Genomic DNA, 24,178 nt, shown 5'->3' with positions numbered 1-24,178 from the left:
TCTTGCTCTCAGCTGATGTGAGGCGAGAGCTGCAGGGCCGCTAAGATGGAAGCAGTCACTTGTGTGAGCTGGATTTCTATCTTTTTCTTTTCAGAATTTTCAAAGGCAATTGTGCTTTGCTTCCTAGTTAATGGCAAACAAGCTAAACTGAATTTTACCGTGTTTTACAGAAATGTATCAATTTCAGTACAGTGAAAATTTGACTGGGTTATAGTGGTGTGGAAATGCCTTGAAGGATCCTTCTAGATTGGAAATTTGGCCCAAGCACATTTATCTTGTTGTTTTGTAGACTGTATTTTAATTTGAGTCTTAAAAAGCAGATCTTATGCAGTATTTGTTTTCAACTTTTGTACGTATAAAGGGCAATGCTCCATGCGTTGACCATGTAGTCAGCACGTGTACCAAGATGCAGGTTTTCTTGTCATCCTTGGTACTTGGGTCACATGGTTTCTCTTTCTACTGGGATTTCAGATCCATCCGCACCGCCACCTCCCACCAACCTCCGGCTTGCGAACTCCACCATCAACAGTGACGGAACTGTGACTGTGGCTATTGTTTGGGATCTGCCGGAGGAGCCAGATATCCCAGTGCATCACTACAAAGTGTTTTGGAGCTGGACAGTCAGCAGCAAGTCGCTTGTCCCGACGAAAAAGAAGCGTAGAAAAACTACGGATGGGGTAAGTGCAAGCTGTAAGGAAGAGTGGCGTCTTCTTGCAGCGGGTATTTGAATGCCAGGCAACTGATCTGAAAAGTGGCTTCTGCTGAGCTAAGAGAAGGAATGGATGAAGGAAAGCTTCCCATCCCTTTTGTTTTGACCGAGGAAATTTAGAGAATGGAGGACCATCTTTGACATTTTAGGTAAAAACAGTTGAATTTAGTCCATTGACCTACTCATATCCAAATGGCAGTCACAGCTGCAGAAGCAAACAAACTTACCTCTATCTTATGTATCTAGCCATAGAAAATGATAGAATTCAAAATGGGCTGTCCATTTAGGTCTTCTTTTGTTTTGTTTGAGATCCTTGTAAATCAAAGAGCACATGTTCATGGCTTTTCTGTTGCAAGGTGTTTCCATCTGTCATCCAATCAGTGGGATAGTAAACAGCCTAGAAAATGCATTTTTGACAATATTTTTTTATTATTGATTAAAAGAACTTGGAATGGTGTATTCTCCAGATGCCAAGAAATAAAATCTTGACTGAACCATTTTCTGCAATGAGATTTCTATGATAATGAACGTTTTGCATCATATGAAATGCTTAGTGCATAAAAAGGAGTTATTCAGCTGCCTTTTAGTATTCATTTCTTTATCTTGTAGTTGTAAAACTTACGTAAACACCTTTCCCCCTAGTTTATAAAGTTGAATTCCATAAATAAATAAATATTTGAAAATTCTTTATAAAGGATAGCAGGAGTTTTTTTTGCACTGAAGATTCCAGTATCTGTGCCACTTAGAATTATAAAACATGTCTCCAAAATTCCATATCATTGATGTTTAGCTGTGATACTCCTTTGGTTTTATTTTAAAGAAACTTTCTGACAGTTCCATCTTTTATTTTGAAGGCCTTTGTAACAAGTGATCATTGGTAATGCGTGCTTAGCTCATAGAAAGAGCTAGAAGAGCTAATTTTGTGGAATCACCGGGATGGAAAGCAAAATGTGATGTGATGAAATGCTGACAGGGGGCCCCCTCCCTCCACACACACACACACACACACACATACACACTTGCCATTATAACCAAACAGCGTCAAGGGTTAGTAGGGAAGTTTGCAATTTATTTCTATTGTATATCAATTAGATAAAGGAAATGTGAACTGCAAATTTAGTTATAATTGCTAATGGGCCCAGTATAGCCTGAAACATGAGTCACTATCTTATAAGTGACCTACAGTTTTGGATGCACAAGAGGCAAGCTAAAGGTCATGTGGATCACTAAGATTCTCAATGTTAAAATTTGACCAATTAAGAATTAAGATTAGAAGCTGGAAAAATACAAAAGAACATGAGAAATTATGAAATTTTCTTCTTGGGCATCAATGGCTTCCCACTGCCTAAGAAACCATTCTAATAGCCTTGGTAAAGAAGGGGAGAGGGAATTTTCAAGGAAATGCTCTTTCAAAAGTGAATTTTATTTGACTTGTTTGAAGACAACAGTCTAGGGAGAACGATACGCAATCCAACAAGAAACCCTAACTAAAAGAAATTGGGACTCGGTAGTCTATGCAGACATACCATCCGTTACAAGAGGAAGTAGGTCCACGATGCAGCAGAGAGGGTTTCTCTGGAGATCCCGGGTGGTGGGCTGCTGAGGGCTGTCCTGGCCTCCCCTGGGAGAAGCTACCACAGTCTGGAGTCTGACTCTCAGACTTCCGCTTCTAGAATGCAGTCCTGTCAGCCCTCCAGAGCCGACCAGATGGCAGATGGTTGAGTTCTGATAATTAGCCCCTCAAAAGCCCAAATCACAGAATGATGCCGTCTATTAATTTACAGTGAGCACTGGGCCGACAGTTGTGGAATGCCTCTGAAAAACAGGTTCTCTCCCTGAAAAGAGGTCTCACAACACTCAAAATTAGGATGAGAATGCTAATAGTGATTGCAGAATTTAAGCAAGGGAGTTACTTAGATGATTCAATGTTAGAGGATTTCAGACCACAGTGCCTTTAATATAGCACATTGTACTCACAAAACTGGAATACTCTCTGCTGGGAAGCATGTGCTACTAACTGCCTGCTGTTTGGTGTTGCATTCATGATGGATACATCTTTTTCCTTCATAAATGTTAATACCACCAATTTGACCATTTGCAGACTATCTTGTTTTAGCCTAGGGGGGCATTTGATATCATCACGTGCATTCCATTTTGACAAATGTTTTGAATTCTAAGAAAACAACTTTATTTCCTCTCAATTACAAGTTCTTGCAAGGGACTTTACTGCTATACCTGTAAGTCGTAGAAAAAGCACTAGATTCGGAGTCATGAGACCTGTGTTTCCATCCAGGTCCCACCATCCAGTACTTGATCACTTGGGTATGTCTCTTGATCTCTCAGTCTTAGTAGAATTTCTATCTGACTTCAAGCTATTGGGCAAATTATGTTGTTTTGACTTCCTTCGTTTAATATTGAGAATCACACACAGAAACTTGAGTATGTTTTGGCCCTTCTATGAAATTTATTTCAATCCTTAGTAAAACTGGATTTTCAGATTGTGAAGATGTAGAAAAGTGTGAGATCTTGGAAAATTAAAGGCACACGTGAGGGAGGAGTCAGTGTGCTTCGTGATGACGTCCGAGGTTTTGTGATGAAGATGAGAGCCAGGGGAGCTTGGTGATGGAGTTCAGGTATATATTCTCTCCATTCGCAGTCTCAAAATTCTGTGGTCCTGGAGAGACTTCAGCCAGACTGTGAGTACAGCGTGGAACTGCAGGCGATCACGTACTGGGGGCAGACACGCCTGAAGAGTGCCAAGGTCTCCCTTCATTTCACGTCCACACAGGCTGCCAGCAATAGTAAGTGACCTTATAGTGCTTCCCCAGCAGTTTCCGACCTAGCAAGCAATGAACTCGAGACACCACAGAGAGAGGGTTTTTTATTTGGGACCTTTACATGGCAAATCTTCATGCCGAGGAACAGGTAACCAGGTCCTTTGAACTATGATGTATAAAACAGTTTTACCTTCGAATTTTTTCTTATGATTTTTATCTATTTTATGTGTAATATTTTGGTGTCATAAATGGAAATTTAGCAAGAAAGCTTATGTCTCATTCTAACAAATTTACATATTTATATGACTTTGGGTCTTAGTACATGTGCATACTTGTTTTTCAGGGGAATGCATACAGTTAAATGGTTAGAAACTGATGCCTCCCAGTTTATAACTGTGACGTGCCCGTTTTTGTTGGTATCCACAGTGGTCATAATTATGGCTTGAAAGGCTCCTGAATACCCCATTGACTGGAGGGACTAAGTCATTCCCATATTGATTTTCCTTGTTTACAGTTTTTCTAAACTAATATGTTTGCCATGAACTGAGCAAAACCAGAGAAGAGTCTTATATGACACTCATGTCTGAGCCAGAACACAAGTTCCTGGAATGCTCTGGCTTTGTGCAGAAGTGGGGGCTGGTTAGAGCTGGGGAGAAGCCTGGGACAGGGTTTCCGAGACCGGGGTGGTGGCAAGAGATCACGAGGGCACGGGCCGCTTGTCTTGGGGCTCCAGTGGCATTGATTCCCGAGGATCTCTGTGAGCCCGTGGTATCTGCCTTTCATCACGGCAGTGAGCCTGGTTCAGAAGAGGAGGAGAACAGGCCAAAAGCTTGTCTGAATTTAGGAAAGGCAGTGCCGGCTCTGCAGAGTTAGACGCACTGATTGCTCACAGTTATCTTCTACCACCTGGGGAAAAATAAGATCCAAATGAGCAGTCCGTTTGAAATGATGCTTTCGAAACAGCTCTTCCTACCTTTTGGGAAATGATCTCTTTGGAGATTAAGTGGATTTGAAAAGTCCACTATTTCTGTGTGAGTCTGGATACAATACAACTTTTACCTAAAGATTCTCTTGGAAAGATTTCTGTGTGTTTAGTAACTTCATTCATTCATCAAACTGAAATGTATGCCTATGAATTATGACATTATTGTGTCTAATGGTGGAAATACTATGTTATACTATATAATACTACAAAGATATGTACACTATATAATATATATACTACATGGACCATGTGTACACTATGTACTATATACGTAACATGTACTTATGTGTGTGTGCATATATACACACATGCGTATACCTCCACATATGCAAATACGCACACACACATACATTATTGGCAGCACTAGACATATTTCGATCTCTGCCTTAAAAGTGCCTAGTGTTGCATTTGGAGAATTCACCTGTAGACACGATTACACAAAGATCAGTCCGTTGCACACAGAGCTATGGGGAACCACAGAAGCAGAGGAAACCAACCTGACGGTGGGGAACTCGAGCCGCAGCATTCCGCACCGAGTCCTGAGGATCAAGCGCTCCGTGGGCTCACAAGGCGCAGGGCGTCCTCCCACGCAAATGCAGCCGCGTGCGTGAGTGCAGCGAGTTGGAAAAGGGCATTGCACGTGCAGAGAACTCTGTGTGGGGGAGAACGAGGAGGAGTGCGAGGCAGCTCTCTCCCTTGGAGAGCTCAGTGAGTCGCATGGAGTCAATAACCATCCATGTGCTAGTGACTCCCCGTGTGTCCCAGCCTGACCACTCCCTGAATTCCAGAGTCACATATTCAGCTACCTGCCCAACATCTCCACGTGGGTGGCCAATAGGTATTTCAAATGTTACATATTCAAAACCGAACTCTTGATTTCCCTCTCAGACGTGTTCCTCTCGGGCTCTCCTACCTCAAAAGGCTCCACCATTCACCATGTAGCCAGAGATCCAGAGGTCAATCTTCATGCTTCTCTCTTCTTTCTCTCTAGAAATCCAATTCTTGAGAAAGCCCTTTTGTTTCTAATTTCATGTATGGATGAAATGTGAGATCTGTCAAATTCTTTCCCATGTTCAGGCCATTGTCACCTCTGTTTTATAAAATTAAAATTCTCCTAATTAGTATTTCTGTTCCAAAGATTCCACTCTTTCTTAAATATCCATTTTGTAGATGGCAGCCAAAATGTCCTTTAGAAAATATTAATCGTATTACAAATTTCTCCCTCTTCTGAGATCCACTCTCAAGATTGTCACCTACTCATTTTTTCACTTCTCCCCAAATTTCGTCCTTTACTGCTTCCCCCTTATTCCTCCCCAACTTCCTTCTAAGACCAAAATCCTTTAAACTTATCCTTCACCCAAGACCCTTCTTTTTTCTACTGGTGGCAGAGATGTCATCTATTGTATAAAATAAGTTTTCCTTTCAATCTCATTCTGTTCTTTCCAATAAACAACATTCCTTCCCTACTAGAAACTGGTATGGGATTGCAGACTCCCGTAATTTAATATGTGTTTATTCCTGCAACCAAGAACAAGGAGAAGAAATACAACCTCAACTTGCCATTGTTGACGTTACGTCATCTAGAGCCTCGTCGTGGTCCAGCCGACAGACAGAACGTTGATGGGACTCTGGGTCTCCCTGGCACATCTAGGGCTCTCTCACTCTTCCTAGGGCATCCCCACACAATCCCAGAAGCTCGGTGAGATCCTCTTTAATTAGCTCCTCCTCCCATCCTCTCGAGTATGATGACAAACCTTTCTCTCTCACCTTAAACCATACTGCACAGCACTATCTGAATTCCGCCCTGTCAGAAAGCCACACACAAATATAAACATATCTATCCCTTCACCCATGTTTGCCTCTGTAATCTAAGGTGGAAGCATCCTTCCTTTTGCATATGGTAGACTCCACCATGTCTAGACTATGGCTGTGGGGTCCTGACCCATCTCTTCCCAACTTTGGAAAACTACATTCACTCAACCAAAATCTCATCTAGGTCAGAGAACATGGATTATGTATCTGTGTGCCCCCAGCAGCCATCATAGTTCATTAGCATTGCTTCATAAATATTTGTGAAACCGAATTAAATTAGGTAGTTATTCCCTTTCTTACCTACAACTTCAGCCAACTCCTTGCCATTGGAGAGGTTCGTTCTGAGTGTTAAAGTCATTTTCTAATCATCTTTTAAAATCAGATAATGTCTTACCTGACCAATAAAGAGGTATGATAGTTAACATATCAAAGACCACTCTGTTCTAAGGAGTAACTGATTCCTCTACATGGATTCAGAAAAGTTATAAAAGATAAGTAAAAAAAGAAGTAATAGTGGAAAGTACCTATAGTAACACATATCGTTTGGGTCTCGGGGTATCCTACAGAAGAGAGTGGCTTTACAAACGATTATGCAGGGTATAAATGAGTATTTGTCAGGATTTTATATCCCAATGTTGATATATAATCTCATAAACACTAGTATATGACTTTTACAAGAACACTATATATTTCATCATGAACCAACTAGAAGCAAAGAATAATTACAACTTCATAGTATAAGCAAGGGAAATTATATTTTACAGGAAAGAGAGTAGTAAATGTCAGCATATAAATTACTTTTTGAATTTTCTTTTTCCAGGTCTGTAGGCATCCTAGGTGTTTTGACGATAAATATCTCTATGCAAGCAAAGGCTGAATGTTCAAGCAGTTTCATCAAAGGGTCCCCTGAAGGAGGAAAGACCTGATGCTAGCTTGAGTGGAAATGTGGCTGGCTTTTTTGGAGGCCGGAGGAATATTTCCAGGGTGGGACAGTTTCCAAATGTTTGATAGTTACCTTGTACAACTGGGATATTCTTCTAGCTCTCTAAAATAAAAATGGAGTGGAGAGAAAATACTGTGAATCTCCATCTGTAAAATTCATCAAGATTTTGACATCTGAAAAAACAGCATAGTCACTCCATTCTCTTAACTTTTAGGACTATTAAAGAGTATAAGTCAGACCTCACGCCTTCTCAGAATGTGGTAGAAAAGACTTTATTTCATTTTTGTTTACCACTGAAAGTGGAGGGGACACTCTCAAAGTGAGGGACACGCTCCCAGGACTGAAGTCTGCATATCTCTCCTCTACGTGTGGCACGCCTCAGCAATACTACATGTCAATGTATTTCTGTGCTTGAATCATTTCAATAAAGCAACAACGATTCAATCTTGAGAAATGTAAAAACATGTTCCTACATCTGTAATTAAAATTAAAAATTTGTGTATGATATAAAAGAAAGTAGGAAGACAAAATTCACATAGAGATTAAACATAGCATCTAAACTTCTGTTGTGGTTATCCACTGGTGAATTCTCACCATCACAGATTATTAAAGGAATTAAAAACAGAAGTGGGCTTGGGAAGATCTTAAATCCTTAATTAGCAATTTAAGAAATACTTTAGGTGTAACCAGCAGGATTCTGTAATTCCGTGGTGGTGTCAAGAAAGGCATGAGTTTTGGCCATGAGCCCTGTGAATTTTCTCCATCCTGCCCCAGCCTCCTCCGGGCTCTACGCTTACTTTGCTGTTGGTCACACTGACTCTCTACAGCTACGAGGAGCGCTTCTCATAAAGTGGTAGCCTGTGATATTATGATTCATAATAAGAAATAAATATTTGATCTTCGACCCTGTTCCTGGCACAGAGCTCCTAAAACTCTTGAAATTTCCTAAGTGGTGAGAAGGATCAGAAGAGTCTTTTGTTATGTTAATGAGGTGACTTTTGGACTGCACCTAAAGTTGGAGGCCAGTCACCAGATTTGGCTGGTCACCAGCCAAGTGAGGTGTTGGGAAGTGGAGGGGGGCTGAAGATTGAGTTCAATCGCAAATGGCAAATGACTTAATCAATCATGCCTGTGTGATGGGGCCTCCATAAAACCCCAAAGGATGGGGTTCGGAGAACTGCCAGGTTGGTGAACACATGGAGACTTGCAGACAGTGGTGCGCTGGGGAGGGGTGGAAGCTTGGAACCCTTTCCCCTTTCCTTGCCCTCTGCATCTCTTCCATCTGGCTCTTCCTGAGTTATATTCTTTTGTAATGAGCTGGTAATCTAGTAAGTCAAGTGTTTCTCTGAGTTCTGTGAGCCACTCAAGCAAATTAATTGAACCCAAGGAGGGGGTCGTTGGAACCTCTAATCCATAGCCAACCTGCACTTGCAGTTGACGTCTAAAGGAGGGTGGGCAGTCTTGTGGGACTGAGCCCTTCACCTGTTGGTGGACAGTGTCAGGATTGAGTTGCACTGTAGGACACCCAGCTGGTGTTGGAGAATTGCTTGGTAGTGTGGGAACACTCTCACCCACCCCCACACATACACTGGAATTGGGTGCAGAACCCTTAAGCCTAATAAATATTTCTCAGTTATCCAGACATTTAAGTGAACTGTTTAAACTAAAGTTTTCTAAATATGGGCCCAACTAATATAAGTATCTATTCTCTGTTAATCAGATCCATTGGATAGATGACTTAACAGGCATGCCATCGAAAGGAAAAGTAAATTGATGCCATTTTTCTTCTGGGGTCTCCACTTTTTCTTTACTGATCCTGTCTTACCCCAGGTCGGGAGTCTTCTCCCCATAAATCCTCATCTTTCCCTCTTCCTCCCCTTCCCAAGAATGCAAATCTCATAGCTCTATTAGAATCTAAGTTTCCATAATGCATTTCTTATCAGTATGTGATCAACACAGCTTAACCTATTATCTCTCAAAGAGCTACTTGGAATTCAGAAAGCAGAGAAGTCTTGCGTCAAAGGGCAGAATTTCTAAGTATGCAGCTCCTAAAATCAATGAGTGGGAGAGGTTTGAGGCAGGGGAAATTTTTGGTATCATCATTAAACCATATAAAGTGTCACCTGGCTTTCTATAAGGAGGCTGTGCTTAGTGATGGAGGAACATAAGCTCGACCTGAGATGGCCCTGGGATTAAATTTCAACCTCACCACTGCTTGAAATGGATGGAATCGGACACGATTCTTGATATTTTTGAGTCCTACTTCTTTTGCCTTTAACATGTGTATGCTAATTCCTCTTTCTCAGGGTCTGCAAACTACGGCCCACAGGCTAGATCCTGCCCACCGCCTGTTTTTGTAAATAAAAGTTTACTGGCACTTGGCCACAGTCATTTGTTTATAGACAGTCTGTGGCTGCATTTGTGCTGTCATGAGAATTGAGCAGTTGGGAGAGAGAGCCTATGGCCCACAAAGCCAAGAAAATTTACTCTCTGGCCCTTTGCTGAAAGGTTAATGACCCCTGTTCTATTTCATAGGATGCCTGTATGAACAGGAATAAAATGGTGTCAGAGCTCACCAAGCAAACCAAAACCCACCAGAAACACACCTGGAAAAAAACTTGTTTATTGCCCTTGCTGCCACAAAGGACAATGTACCCCAGAAAAACATGTTTGCATCCCCTGTCAAAGGATTACTGTGCTAAATAACCTAAGTAAAACACCCCACACAGCCCAGGCGAGCAAGGATTTGGTAACAGCTCTAGAGCTGTCGATTCATGGATTTCATTTCATTTCATCCAATTTATGCTTAGTAAGCAACTATTATCTGTGTGTCCCTGAGTGAGGCAGGGGAAATCCAAGGGAGAGGAGAATAAGGTTCTTTCGCTGGAGGAGTTCAAGGTTGAATTGGAGAAACAAATTAAAGGGGGAAAAAAGTGATTTAAAACTGGGAAAATATAGGAACACCGAAGAGGGGTTCATTTCCGTTTATCCCGGGAAATCTGCACCAAGGAAGGCACATAGGGAGTTTGGAAGGATGGAGAGTGTTGTACCAGCAGCACACGCGAGTAGTGCTGGTGCCTTCGGAGCGGAAGACATCGGAAACATCGTGACGAAGGAGCCCAATAGACTGTAGGAATCAAGAATGGCACAAAGGGGAAATGCAGCTAAATTAAAACGGCAACAGAAAAAGAACACTAAAACTAGAGCCAGATCATTATCAAGAAGTGACCTAGGCTAGAAAGTTTGGATTACCTGATTCAAAGAAATATTTCCTGGTTTTGTTTTTGTTTTGTTTTTTTGCTTGATTACAACCTATCTCTATGTCCATTAGATATGGGATATTTAAGGCTTGGGATCATTCTGAATCACTTTTATATTGTCCTTGCTTTGCAATGAGTGTGTGTTTAATTTTTAAATAGACAATAGGAAAAAATGCATGTTAAAAAAAGTAGTAACGGACATCCTCACACACTCTCCATCTTATCTTTCCAAAAGTATCCCGTCTCGTATTGAAACAATCTTACGGGGGATCCTTATAACTCATTCCCTCAGAAGGCCTTTGGCTATGTTCCAAAGAATCCGTACCAGAGGCTTGTCACACTTAGGCAGTTCCTTCCCTCCCCACCTGTGCTCCTGTGGCCCGCACCTCCCTTGCGGAGAGCCCTCTCACCGTGGGCGCGCTGTGATCGCCTGCGGCCCTGGCTTCCGCTATTTCAAGAGCCTCGGGTAGGAAAGCTTTGTGTCTCCAGCCCCTAGCTCAGCGCCTGGCACTTAGGAATTGGTCCCCAAATATTTACAGAATGAATGGATGAATGTCCCCTATATTCCATTCCCCAATCTAACATATTGTTGCCTTTGTGTTTCATTTCGTTTGCTGAGTATCTTAATATTTCACATTAATATCTGTCAGAGCTCAGGATGTCTGTCACTAGTTTGAACAGTACGTTGATCAATTGTTGGCTGCGGTGACTGATTGGGAAATCGATTGGGTTGATGCCGTTTGTACTTTTTACTTCTAATTTGACAAAGTTGAACCATGTTTCTGTCTAGGGCCTCGAACTAACAGATATTGCTGTAGAATGCTGGTACTTCTGGGCAGGGCTAGCTACATTGTTTTCATGAAGTAGAATTTTAATATTCTTTTGTTTACTTCATAACTACAAAAAAAACTATGTATAATGAGAAATACTATTTATACCTGTTACTTAAGTGGGAGCATATTTCAACCCAGTGAATACACGTTGATTACCAATTTAAAATCTGGGGATTGCATGTAATATACTTTTAGGCATTCCAACCTGTTATGGGGGGAGTGTCAGCGACTTGAGCATGAAAGAATCTGCAGTTGCATCCCATTTTAGTTTAAAAAACAGCCACTAAATATGAATGAATAACAGAATAAAATTAAATACACTGGGATTGATATCAGGCTGTAGAATTATTTTTAACAAGTAAATTAGAATGCTGTACTTTGTTGCAGAAGAACAACTTGGGAAAACTAAAAAAAGTGTGATGCAAATACAGCCCCCTTTTCAAAGACGGCCCACTCGCCTCCTGGAAATTGGCGCTCCATTCTATCAAGACAACCAACTGCAGGTGAAGGTTTACTGGAAAAAGACCGAAGGTGCGCAAATGTTCTTTGTTTATTTGTTATTTGCTTTGACTAGCACAATGATATAAAGGCACTTGTGAAAAAGTCAGGGTCAAGCCACAGTATAGATATTAAGGAAAACAGTAGCTGAGTAAAACACTTTTATTTTTTCTTGCCTTTCTGTGCTGAAGTCTGAATGGGTTGCCCTTGATTCCCAGGAATCTGTATCACATTTTGAAATCAGCGACAGTTGACTCATTGAATGTTATCATTTCAGGGGTGTTGACCTGTCTTCATTTCTTTCCTAGAAGGTCAAAACACTCAAAATAGTTGTTATTTTACACTGTAAATTTTTGTTCTAAATTAGTTTTTTTATTTAAAAAAGACCCATAACACAAATAATTTGGAAAGTAGAAAAAAAGTCACTTATCTGAGCATCATTTTATGGAAACAGCATTTTGGTGGCTTTCCCTTTGCAAGTTTTCTAGGCATCAGTTCTTCACTCATTATATATATATAATATATAAATAATAAGTATATATGTAAGCCATGCACACGTATTTTCATATACTATTATATGAGTATTCTATATTGTCATGTATTTTTCATAACATTTTAAAATCAATGCCTTGTGTGGATACACTATAATATCATAACATACCTCATTATTCCACTACAGTAAAACATTTTATGCCTTCAGAGTTTCCATTTTATAATTAATATGGCAATGAACATTTATCCTTAGAATAAATTTGGGGTTTTTTGGTGAGGAAGATTGGCCCTAAGCTAACATCTGTTGCCAATCTTCCTCTTTTTTTTTTTTTTTTCAAGATTTTATTTTTTCCTTTTTCTCCCCAAAGCCCCCCGGTACATAGTTGTGTATTCTTCGTTGTGGGTTCTTCTAGTTGTGGCATGTGGGACGCTGCCTCAGCGTGGTCTGATGAGCAGTGCCATGTCCGCGCCCAGGATTCAAACCAACGAAACACTGGGCCGCCTGCAGCGGAGTGCGCGAACTTAACCACTCGGCCACGGGGCCAGCCCCATCAATCTTCCTCTTTTTGCTTGAGGAAGATGGTCCCTGAGCTAATGTCTATGCCAGTCTTCTTCTATTTTGTATATGGGACGCCACCACAGCATGGCTTGATGAGCTGAGCATGGGTCGGCGCACAAGATCCGAACCCATGAACTCTAGGCCACCAAAGCAGAGCACGAGAACTTAACCACTATGCCACTGGGCCAGCCCCCTTTTTTTTTGTTTTAATATTTGTTTTTAGGATAAGTTCATTTTATTTGTTTTATTCTTTGAATATTTATTTTCCTTCATTGAAATAGTGCTTTTAAAATTATTTGACATACATTTTTATCTTTATCACTTCTATGCGTTTTAGAAACATAAGTAAAACAGATTGTTTCAAGAGTTCAGTTTTAAAAATTCTTCTAATTCTTCTCAAGTGCTATTTTACTCAGGGTATCTGCCCACGTGCCATAAGGAATATTGATGTTGGAGGTCTTCATGTTCCAGAATATTTTTCCAAGCTGCTGACATCCATTCTGCAGCTACAATGATTAACATTAATATTAATGTTTTATTACTATCATATATTAATTAAAATTAAATTTCATTTATTCAATATTATTTATTAAATTTAAAGTTATATGTTAATATATCCATATTACTGAGTTTAATAATAGTTTTATAATCAATATTAAATTGTAAGACTTATTTGGCCTACTGTATTTATCAATTTTAAATTAGAATTGTATGTCAGGATGTTATATTAATATTAGTAAAACATAACATTTTATTAATGTAACATTGGGAAAGTAAACATCTAATGTAATGAAATGAAAATGTATGCATATAGAAAATGAAAACAACTTAAGCATGCGAGAGTAACCACCACCACACTGACTTCTAAACTTGAAGGTTTGTTTTGCCTGCATTTCAAGTTTGTATGAATGGAATCGTACAGTTTGTATCTGGCTTCTTGTAGTGAACATTATATGGGAAATGGGAAATTAATCCATTCTGTCGCATGAAGCAATAGTTCATCTATTTATATTGCTGCATAGTAGTCCCTTGTACACCTCAATTCATGCATCTTTTCAGCTGTTGATGGAGATCTGGTTTGTTCTAGTGATGGGCTTAAGAAGAATGCTGCTATGAACATCCTGCGAACACGTGTCTTTTGATGCACATGTGTACATATTCTCCCATAGAGGTGGAATTCTTAGGTCCTAGAGTATGTTGAGCTTTAGAAGATGCTAACAGTTTCCCAAAGTGGTTGTACCAATTTACCTTCCCACCCGTGGGGTATAATGGCCCCAGCTGTGCCATTCTCTCCATCTTGTGGAATTTTCCGTTTTTAAGTGTAGGCATTGTGTAGTGATAGCTCAGAGTTGTTTCAACATGCATTTTTCTTATCATCAAGTTCTTGAGCACCATTTTGTAAGTTTATTGGCATTGGACCTCCTTTTTTCGAAGCACTCTTTAAACTAGTTAGCCAGTCTGTCCTGCAAGAGTTCTTTGTACATTGAGATATGTGTCATCTGCTGGTTTCATGAATTATCAGTATTTTCTCCCACTCTGATCCACTCTTACCTTTTTTAACTTTCTTAATGTTTTTTAATTTTAGAGTTGATCAGTTCATCATTTTGTTTCCTTTAGGTTTAGTGGTCTTTGTGTTATGTTTAAGAAATCTTTGCTTATACGAGAGTCACAAAGATACTCTCTTTGTCTCTTGGAATCCATATTGTTTCTCTTTCTCTTAGACTGACTTTCACTCAGATCGAGTTTTGTTGTAGGGGGCCAGTGTAGGGAGTCTTTTATTTTTCTTTCCCTCTTGATCTCCAACTGACCTAGCATCATTTATTTAAAAATGATTCTTTCCCCAAAGCTCTGTGGTGCCACCTTTGCCCTAAATCAAATACATATTTTCAAGTTATTTTTGAACTTTTCTATAGAGTCATTTGGCATATTTTCCCAACTTTGTGGCAATATTACATTGCCTTAACTACTGTAAATTGATAAATATTTTTAATACTAGTCCTCCACTTTTTTACTTCTTTTTCAAATTGTCTTGACTATTCTTGGCCCTTTGCATTTTTATATAAATATTTACATGAGTTTGTCAGTTTCCACAGGACCTTCTGAGATCTTTATTGAAAATGCAATTAATCTGTATTTCAATGACTGGAGAATTCACATCTTAAAATTCTATAAACATGACATACCCCTTTATTCAGGTTTTAAGACTTTCTCTCAACAGTATTTTATAATATATCATGTAGAGGTGATAACACCTTTTAATATGATTATTCGAAGGTATTTGTGTTTATTTTAATCCCGTTACAGATGGCATACGGCTTCCTCAATTTGACTTCCTAGTGTTTGTTGCTGGTATATATAAATGTTATATTTATATATTGACTGTGAATCCAACTATATTGTTATATTACTTTGTTCATTATAACATTTCATGTGATGATTCCTCTCCGTTTTTCTATAACTCAATCATGTAGTCTGTAAATAATGATAATTTTATATTGTCCTTTCCAGATCTTTGACGTTTTCCTTCTTTCCCTTGCCTTACCACTGGCTAAGGCAGTCAGTACAACGTTGACTTAAAGTGAGGATTGCAGCCATGATGTTTATTTTTAAAAATTGTTTTGCTCCTTCATTTCTGTTTATTCAAAAAAAAAAAGATTGAACAGAAGCACTATTTTCTTTCTTTCTTCTTAGTTACTTGGTTGATCGTTTAACAATAATTCACCAGAATATTTATATGGAAGAAAGCTAACAGTATTTGCAACTGAGAAAAGTCACTGTAAATGTGTATCTTTAAGGAACTATTCTGTATAAAACCTTGTACACTTGTGAAGTCATATTTGAAACAGAATACCATAGAGTTTAAGAATACAGTCTTTAAAATAAGATATATTTTGTTTCAGAGCCCGGGTCAACCACTCACTAACTGTATGATGGTGGGCAAGTCACTTAACCACTCAGTGTCTAAGTTTCTCATCTGTAAAATGGGAATAATGATCCCCGTCTCATAGAAGCATTGGGTGAAATAATGGGATCCATACGTGTGTGTGCGCATACACGTGTGTATGTGTGTGCGTGTTGGTAATGGATTTATATATGTATGTGAATGTTTGCTTGTTGTATTTTTTCCCGCTTTATTGAGATAGAGTTGACATATAAAGTTGTGCACGTTTAAGATGTACAATGTGATGATATATGTATTTATTGTGAGATGACTGCCATAATAAGGTTAATTAACACCTCCAGGCATAGTGTTTAATTGTAAGGTTTGTGAAGACACCCTTTAACCAGATGAACAAAATTCCCTACTGCTCTTATTTGCAAAGTTTTCATCATGAATGGGTACTGGTTTTTATCAAATGTTCTTCCTGCACGTGATGAAATGATCAAGGACTTGTTCTGCTGTATTCTATTAGTGTGATGAAATGGAAAATGATTGATTGCCTCCCAGGTTTGTTGTGAGGATTAAGTGAGATTACACATACCATTGCTTTGGAATAACGCCTGGCACAAAGTAGCCCTTCTCTAAATGTAAGGGTTCTCCTGAGCTTCCTGTAGGCGGAGCCCTGAAGAATGGCCAGAGGGCAGGGAGGAGACAGGCCCTGGGAAGGAGGGAGAGGGCCTCTGAGCAGGAGGCTTCAAATGGCTTTGGGATTGACGCTCTGCTTTTCTCCTTCACAGACAACCAAGTGCAATGCTTTAAAAAAGGTTTTCAGAGGCCGGCCTGGTGGCGCAGCAGTTAAGTTAGCGTACTCCACTTTGGCGGCTCCAGGTTCACAGGTTCAGATCCTGGGCGTGGACCTAGCACTGCTCACCAAGCCATGCTGTGGCAGGCGTCCCACATATAAAGTGGAGGAAGACAGGCACAGATGTTAGCTCAGGGCCAGTCTTCCTCAGCAAAAAGAGAAGGGTTGGTGGCTGATGTTAGCTCAGGGCTAATCTTCCTCAAAAAAAAAAAAAAAGGTTTTCATTATCCAATTTGCAATACAAATGCTATTAAATTTAAGTGTCTTATTAAATTTGGCACATGAAAAGGGATTAATCTTCATTGCACTATATCAGCAAGCAGGAATAATGGTCAATACTCCCATACAGTAATCATTTGAGTGCATGACAGCCAAGGAATCGTGTCTGTCTTGAAGATCATTCATGAGTGTGTACATATACATATACACACATTAAATCATCCTGGCGCTCAGGAGATAGCTATGCAGTAGAACTATGAGTCTGAACAGGAGCTATACTACAGTACACTTACTTTGCTGTCAGTCTGCAAATGTTGGTTGCTTTCCACCAGATCACAGGGCCGCTTCCTAAGGTACTAAGAACAAGTCATATCTAACTAGAGTTTTCTGTTTTTCCAAAAGCCCTTTTCCTTAAATTATATCCATCTCATTTAGCTTTTTCTTTTAAATTTGAAAGCCAACTTAAAACTCAATGGAGCCTCATTTTGCCAGAGCACTTGGTAGGAGACTGGGAGAAGCTTCGGGAATCCGAAGCAGAACGAGGTGGAGAGCACGTGTGCCAGACTTACTCCACAGTTTTTCTCCTTCCAGAAGCCTTTTAGGCAGTCACCATGTGACGCATAGGATCCCAAACCACAGTTTCCCCAGACATTTGTAAAACATGTGCACATTCATAAATCACAAATGTAGGAAAGGAGATGCCTTTAAAGAGTCCTGCTATTGACATGACTAACAGTCCTGCTATTACATGAATCCTGTGTAGAATGTGAATATGAGTTCTATTTCTGTCGTGGAAAGGATGCTTTGGCTGGATTTTCTGGACTTTTCGACTCTGTAAAGTTAAACATTGTGTGCACCGTGTGCCGCTCAATAGACCCATCTTAAGTGGTTTTAGACTCCATGACACAAGGAGCTGACTATCCTCGAATTATAATGGATTCCCACCAGTGGATACACTGAGTCGAAAACCAAAAAGGACTGAGTACCTGTGCCAGGTCAGGGTAGAGGAGGACGGCGTCCACTAATCAGACAAAATTGTTCGTAGAAATTGGTTCTTAGATGTCACATTTCCTGAAAGTGACGGTGGGCAGGCCGTTAGTTTCAGACTTGGAGTTAGGAACTGAAAAACACAAATCTGTTCATTTCCCTCGGAATTTCCCAAAGAGAGAGCTTCAATTTTTTTGTCTTATTTATTATGACACCATATACTTCTGTAGGCAAATGAATCAAACAGCAGATATTAGCCCTTCTCATCTTATTGCATAAGGTTGTTGGGTTACCATAGTGAAGGCTCTGGAAGAAAATAAATCTCTTCAACAGCGAGTTTGCAGAGCAAATGGTATTTTAAAAGGAGTAGCTCACTTAGCTCATTTTATTAACTAGTAACTTTATTCTGTTGACGTCAGCTAAGTTTTAATGTGTAATAATAGAATCCATGATTGATTGTTAGGCTTTTGGGCTTTAGACTTAGTGTTTTTAGTCTACAAATATGAAAAATTGGATCAGAGAGAGAAAACATTCATCTGCTTTGAGTAGAAGTATCTTAGACCTAGTTGGTGTTCGTAATTCTAATTTTAACTGTAGAAAATCAGAAAGTTCTGTCTTATCAAAGCATTTTTACAATTATAAAGAGAATGAGGCATTAGTCCATGACAAGTTGTCATTCAACTAATGTTTACTGAGCACCTACTACCTGCCAGGCACTATTTCTGGTGTATGGACACTGCAAAGAAGCAGAAATTCCTGCTCCATGGAGCTGGCATTCTCTAAGGCCTTTCTAGTCTTGCGCCCCTCCCCCAGGGTCGTGAGTTCCAGCTCTTTGTTCGGTGGCTGTTGTTCTGTGGCTCCCCAAGTGGCCTCCACCTCTCAGAGCTGTCATTTCAATAACCCCAGCCTTCTTGATCATTAGACTTTTGCGATTTTAGGAATTAACGTTTAATTAAAAATTTTGGAGCCCTTCATGTGTGCCAGACCCTATGAGTTGGGTATATTTGAGAAACAAATTAGGTGAATCTAATTGTTGAAGCATAGTGAAAGTAAATTTCAATATTTAAAAATACTTTTCAAATACTTGATAGGTCCTGCAGTCATATCCTAAAATACAAGTCCTTAGGATTTTAACAATTGGCAAGATGAAGCTAAAGACAAGATGTTTGTGTAAGTGACTTCCATGAAGCAAATATCTATGAATTGATTTCTTTGAAATTGAGCTCAAATAACATATACATTTTTTAATTTGCATTTTTAAATAAATGTCCCCAAACTGGCCTTTTGGGAACACCAAAATTATGCAGTGCACAGCCTACACAACTGTAAGCAGTTGCCCTTGCGTGGATCTCAGGATAGAGTTAGAGATAGAAATTTGAATTGGTAGGAATTATAGACGTGTATTGTAGATGCGATCCATCTCCCTTGAGAGAGAGAGAGAGAGAGAGTTTGAAATGAGAATGGGAGAGGGTGGACTGGGCCCTGGCTGTGAGGATAGAAGGACAAACAAGCATGATCCAGCAGAGGACACAGATAGTGAGTGCCCAGAGGAATTGGAGAAAATGGGGAGATTTGAGACAGAAGCCAGGGGGAGCAAGGATTTCCAGCAGAAAGGGAGGGCTGAGTAATGTCAGAGACTGCAGAGGCTGCAAGTAAGATGTTGAAAATGATCTTTTGTGTTGAGTGGCCTTGCAATGATCACTATTTAAGTAAAATTATATAATCTGAACCATGTCAGTCTGGTACATTAGCACCAGAGTGTGAGGATTGGATTAAAGGCAACAACTGAGAATGCTGTAGAATTCCTGAGGCATTTAAAGAAGGAAGCTGCCTTATGCTACTGACTTGAAAATGAAAAGAGATACAGTTGATGCTCATGATTTACAAATTCTGTGTTTGCAATTCATCTACTCACTAAAATTTATTTGTAACCCCCAAACCAATACTTGTGGCGCTTTTGCAGTCGTTTGCAGAGATGCACATGCACAGAGTGGTAGTGAATTTCATACCCCACGTACACATTTTCAACTGAAGTCGGACAAGGACACGCTGTGCCTCCTTGTTTCAGCTCTTGTACCATCAACGAGTGTCCTTTGCATGGTCTATGAAGTGTCATGGTTTTTTGCTTTGTTTTGTTTTGTTTGTATTTTCTTGCTTTTTTGGGGGGCAGGGGGGGACGTATTGCTGTTTAAAATAGCCCCCAGGTGTAGTGCTGAAGTGCTGCTTAGGTTTCTAAGCCTTCTAAGCCAGAAGGCTGCCCTGTGTTTTCCAGGGGAAATAGTTGGTGAGACACGCTTCATTCGGGCGTGAGTCATAGTGCTGTTGGCGGTGAGTTGAATGTGAATGAATCTCTGTACGGTCCATCCATGAAACGGAAGAGGAAATTTGCTGGTTTATACAGGAGGCCGCTCTGTAAGGTGCTGGAATAACATCCATAGTGTGTGATGAAGCTATGGAAAATGTGAAAAAGTGGCTAAATTTGTGGTTCTTGAGACGACGACTTATGAAACAAGTACAGGAGACAGCATTATTGTGAGGCTGAAAGCTAAGGAAATGTACATGCATGCTCCCCATGTCATGAAAATGTTTGCACCTGTTTTCTTTCTGTGTTTTTATAAAGAAACCTGAGACTTAATTATGAATTTGTAAGAAATATATATTAAATCAGCTGCCTTTAAACAGAAACACACATAAAATAGGATGTATTGTTTGGCTGACAAAAATTTTGGGCCCAGAGGTTCTCAGGAACCTAACCCTGTATGTCCCCTAGAAGTAAGGATTCAGGAGTCACTAAGTCAGTGTTCACGGTGATTTGATAAACCATAACTACCGTGAATAATGAGAATTTATTGTATAGACATCTATGCTAAATGCCTGCCATTTTTTGACTAAGCTTCGAAAAACATGGACTGCTGTGTATATGTTTGAAAATCTGCCAGAAAGGAATGCTAAAAGACAACTTGTGCTTTTTAATCGTGTTTTCAAGTGTAGGTTTTATTATTATTCAGGAATGGGGGAGCCATCAGATCAGGAGACGACTGCCATTGAAGGGATAGTTTGTTCCTCACAGTTCCCAAGAAGAGGGGCCCACCACACCACACAGGGCCACACGAAGAAACACCAGGGTGCTCAGGAGGCAGAGGTTGACAGGAACACTGGTCAGGAGCCTTTATTGTGGCTTCTGCAGGAAGAGCGGGCGAGGAGGCTTCAGACTGGCTCGTGTGAATGATTTCAGTGGGCTCTGGGGCATAGGGACTGTCCCTCATTGCCTGGGACCTAGCCCTCTGGTGACTAGGGCAGGTGATGGTGGCCCAGAGTGTGAGAGCCCACCGAGGAGATGCTGGGGTTGGGGCTCTGGATGAGCCGGTTTGCACATGAAAGGCGTGCTTGCAGGGGGTTAGTTTACTGTCTCTAGGAAGTGGCTAACCCTGGAAGGGGCAGTCCCTTCCAGCAAGGCCCCAAGATATCAAAACATCAGAAATACAGGAAACAAAAATTGTGATTAGGTGAAAGTCAATCTGAAGGCAAGGGGGCAATTCGAGGGCAGGAATCAAGGCTGTAGTTTTAGAAATGTTGAGTTTGAAAAGCATCCACGTGGGATAGGAAGTTGGGAGCACCAGCTATTCAAGGCAATAGCTCGGGGGGAGGGAGAAATGTGGGATCTGTCAGCAGGAAAGTGATTTTGAAAGTCATGAGAATGGATGGAATTATTCGTGGGGGCGGTACAGAGAGAGAAGATGACAGGGCCTTGAACTCAGGTGTGGCAGCATTGAGAGCTGAGGGAAGGGATGGTGCCTAAAGTGAGCGTCAGCCATGTCCCTCTGAATAGCTCTTCTCATGAAAACATAATCTGTTGTAAAACATGTATATGATTCTTAGGATACCAGAGCCATCAGGTCTCAATTAGACATCATGCAATTGTGTTATCGCAAACTGAATCAGTCCTCTGAGCAAAGACTGTCAGTCACACTGTTCCCATCGCACAGCTTCCGTACTTGCTATTCCCTGTGGCTGGGACTGTGCTGTCCAACATGGTAGCCGCTAGCCACCTGTTACAGTCTAAATTTAAATTGATTAAAATGAATGAAAATTTAGAATTTGATTCCCCAGTTGCAGTGGTAACATTTCAATTGCTTTAGACGGAAGAGTGACTATGGGTCACCACATCCAGGATGTTTTCATCATCACAGACGGCTGTTTTGGACAGCGCTGGGCCAGAAAGCCCTGCCCACAATTACCTGCATTGTCCCCACCCCTTGACAAACCTTGCCCAGTCTCTACCCAAAGTCAGCTTCTTCGTGAGCTATACCAGCCATGTTACTTAACATTGTAACCCTTTGTCAATATACTCCCCCCTTACCTTCCATATTTATTTGCAGCCTTATACCTTCTAACCAGACTTACATCTTCCTTATGTACTTTGTTTATTATTTCTCCAGCCCCATTAGTATTTGAGATCCAGGAGAGCAGCTGTTTCTGTGTGGTTGTTTCACTACCACCCCTAGAACAGCATCACATGAATGAAAGGATAGGAATTCACTCATTGATTGACTTCATACTTATATATAATGTCTAATTCTTTTCCGAAAAAAAAAAGCCCTTGATGTCTGCCTTGTGAAAGTGAAAACCTCTAGTAGAACCCTAAAGGGTTCCTCTTTAACTAAACACCGTTGATGCCAGCTTGATACCGGTTTATTTTCTCTGATTTGATATTCTTCTTTTCTCATTCCAAAATGCTCAAGGCAAATTCCCACCAGGTCCACCCAATTTCATCAAACAATTTTCCCCTCTGAAAACCTCCATCAGGCCCTTGGCGGGAACCCTCGGGACACGGTGTTAGTCACCAGCACACGCAGCACCTTTTCACACCCCTTGGACGCACTGGGTGGTTAGTAACCCTGAGACTGTCCAGATCGCCTTTCCCACACTCAGTCAGATGCTTCTCAGCATTTTGTCTTTTTTCCACCTGATTGCCCAAAGGAAAGAAATGTTCAGAAAATATGCTGCTCCACCCAGGAATGCAAATGTTTAAAGGGTTGGTATCCTGCCTGTCTCTGAGAGCACCAAGTCATGGCTCAGTAGGGACCAAATACACCAAAGTGCCAGGAGGCACCGTGTGAGGTGGAAGGCACAGCTGTTCATCGTGTGTCTTCTGATGCGGGAGCGTCGTTACAGCAGTATTCGAGGGGGAATACATCTGAACGGCCGGGTCTTCAGGCTTGAGGAAACGCTTTTGTTCTTGTGGGTTCGGTAGCCTCTCTATCAGCTTTATCAGAAAAATGTAGGATTCAGAGACCTGGGATGATTCTCTCTTGTAACATAGGAATTAAGAATCTGTTGCTAAGTGCTGCCCTATCTTGTAGGGATTGACTTTCTGTTGACACCAGGGCTTATTCTGAAGACATCCTTGGAGTCATTTGGCTAGGGCTTTACTAGTTATTTTTGCAATGTAGTTCTCGCATTTCAACACAGTTTCCCTTTGGCAGTGAATTACTTCTTTCCCTGACTTTACTCTCAGTAGTGAAACAATAATCAGAATTGTGCCAGACCTGTGTGCCTCCTTTGGTTTACGTAGGCATTTTGGATCACCTGCAGAATTTTATGTTCTTCCTTTCCATCTCTCACATTTTAAGAACATTGAACTATGTGGAATGTGACTTGCAGACTATTCTTTTTGTCTGTGCGTTTTGACATTATAGATCCCAGTGTCAATCGATATCACGTGCAGTGGTTTCCAGAAGTCTGTGCGCACAATGAAACCACTGGACCAGAGACGTCATCTGGCATGACCCAGGTAAGTAGATAGAGGTCAGACTGCTCAGTTTGGAATAGTTTTTAGACTCAGTTGATCTGTGTTTAAAATTGGACACAAAGATGTGCAGACTGTGTGTCCAATGGATAACTTATTCTCACAAGTTAGCTGTTGAATAATTGACTAGATGAAAGCTGAACACATAATGGTCATTATGTTCCCTCCCTCTTTCATCCATGCACAATGTTACATTGACAGCTTATTCTGTTGTCAACACATGGCAGGTCCTAAAACGCAGAGATTAAAGGCAATTCTTAAGGAACTCCCCGCTCAGAGGGGAAAGGCTTCTGAGTCTCTGTGTGCATCTTAATTGGACAAAAGCTTTGATTTATTTTCTGAATTTTGACTTGGCACCACGATCTAAAGGTACTGTTTTCCCAGTGAATTATGAGGCTGTCATTTAGCATCCCTCTTTGCCATGGCTGACTACCGCCGACTAGTCCAGCTACTGAAAGATATTACCTGTTCTATGCAGCACACGCTGATGTTTTCAGAGATCATTAAATTCCTGGGGATAGTAAGTCTGACTATATTACTCAAAATACTAGT

General features: G+C 40.6%; 1 protein-coding gene across 1 annotated transcript in view; it reads left to right on the top strand.

The window, feature by feature from the left end:
- Positions 1-24,178, top strand: part of ANOS1 (anosmin 1) — a 180,994-nt gene that overhangs the window by 147,004 nt on the left and 9,812 nt on the right. Inside the window, exons 7-10 of the mRNA XM_070606649.1 lie at positions 472-677; positions 3,366-3,510; positions 11,707-11,850; positions 23,517-23,611. Of these exons, the coding sequence (XP_070462750.1) occupies positions 472-677; positions 3,366-3,510; positions 11,707-11,850; positions 23,517-23,611 (590 nt within the window). The remainder of the gene's footprint in view (positions 1-471; positions 678-3,365; positions 3,511-11,706; positions 11,851-23,516; positions 23,612-24,178) is intronic.

The sequence above is a fragment of the Equus przewalskii genome, chromosome X (assembly GCF_037783145.1).
Source record: "Equus przewalskii isolate Varuska chromosome X, EquPr2, whole genome shotgun sequence".
Taxonomy (NCBI): Eukaryota; Metazoa; Chordata; class Mammalia; order Perissodactyla; family Equidae; genus Equus; species Equus przewalskii.
This window is presented reverse-complemented; position numbering and strand designations above follow the sequence as displayed.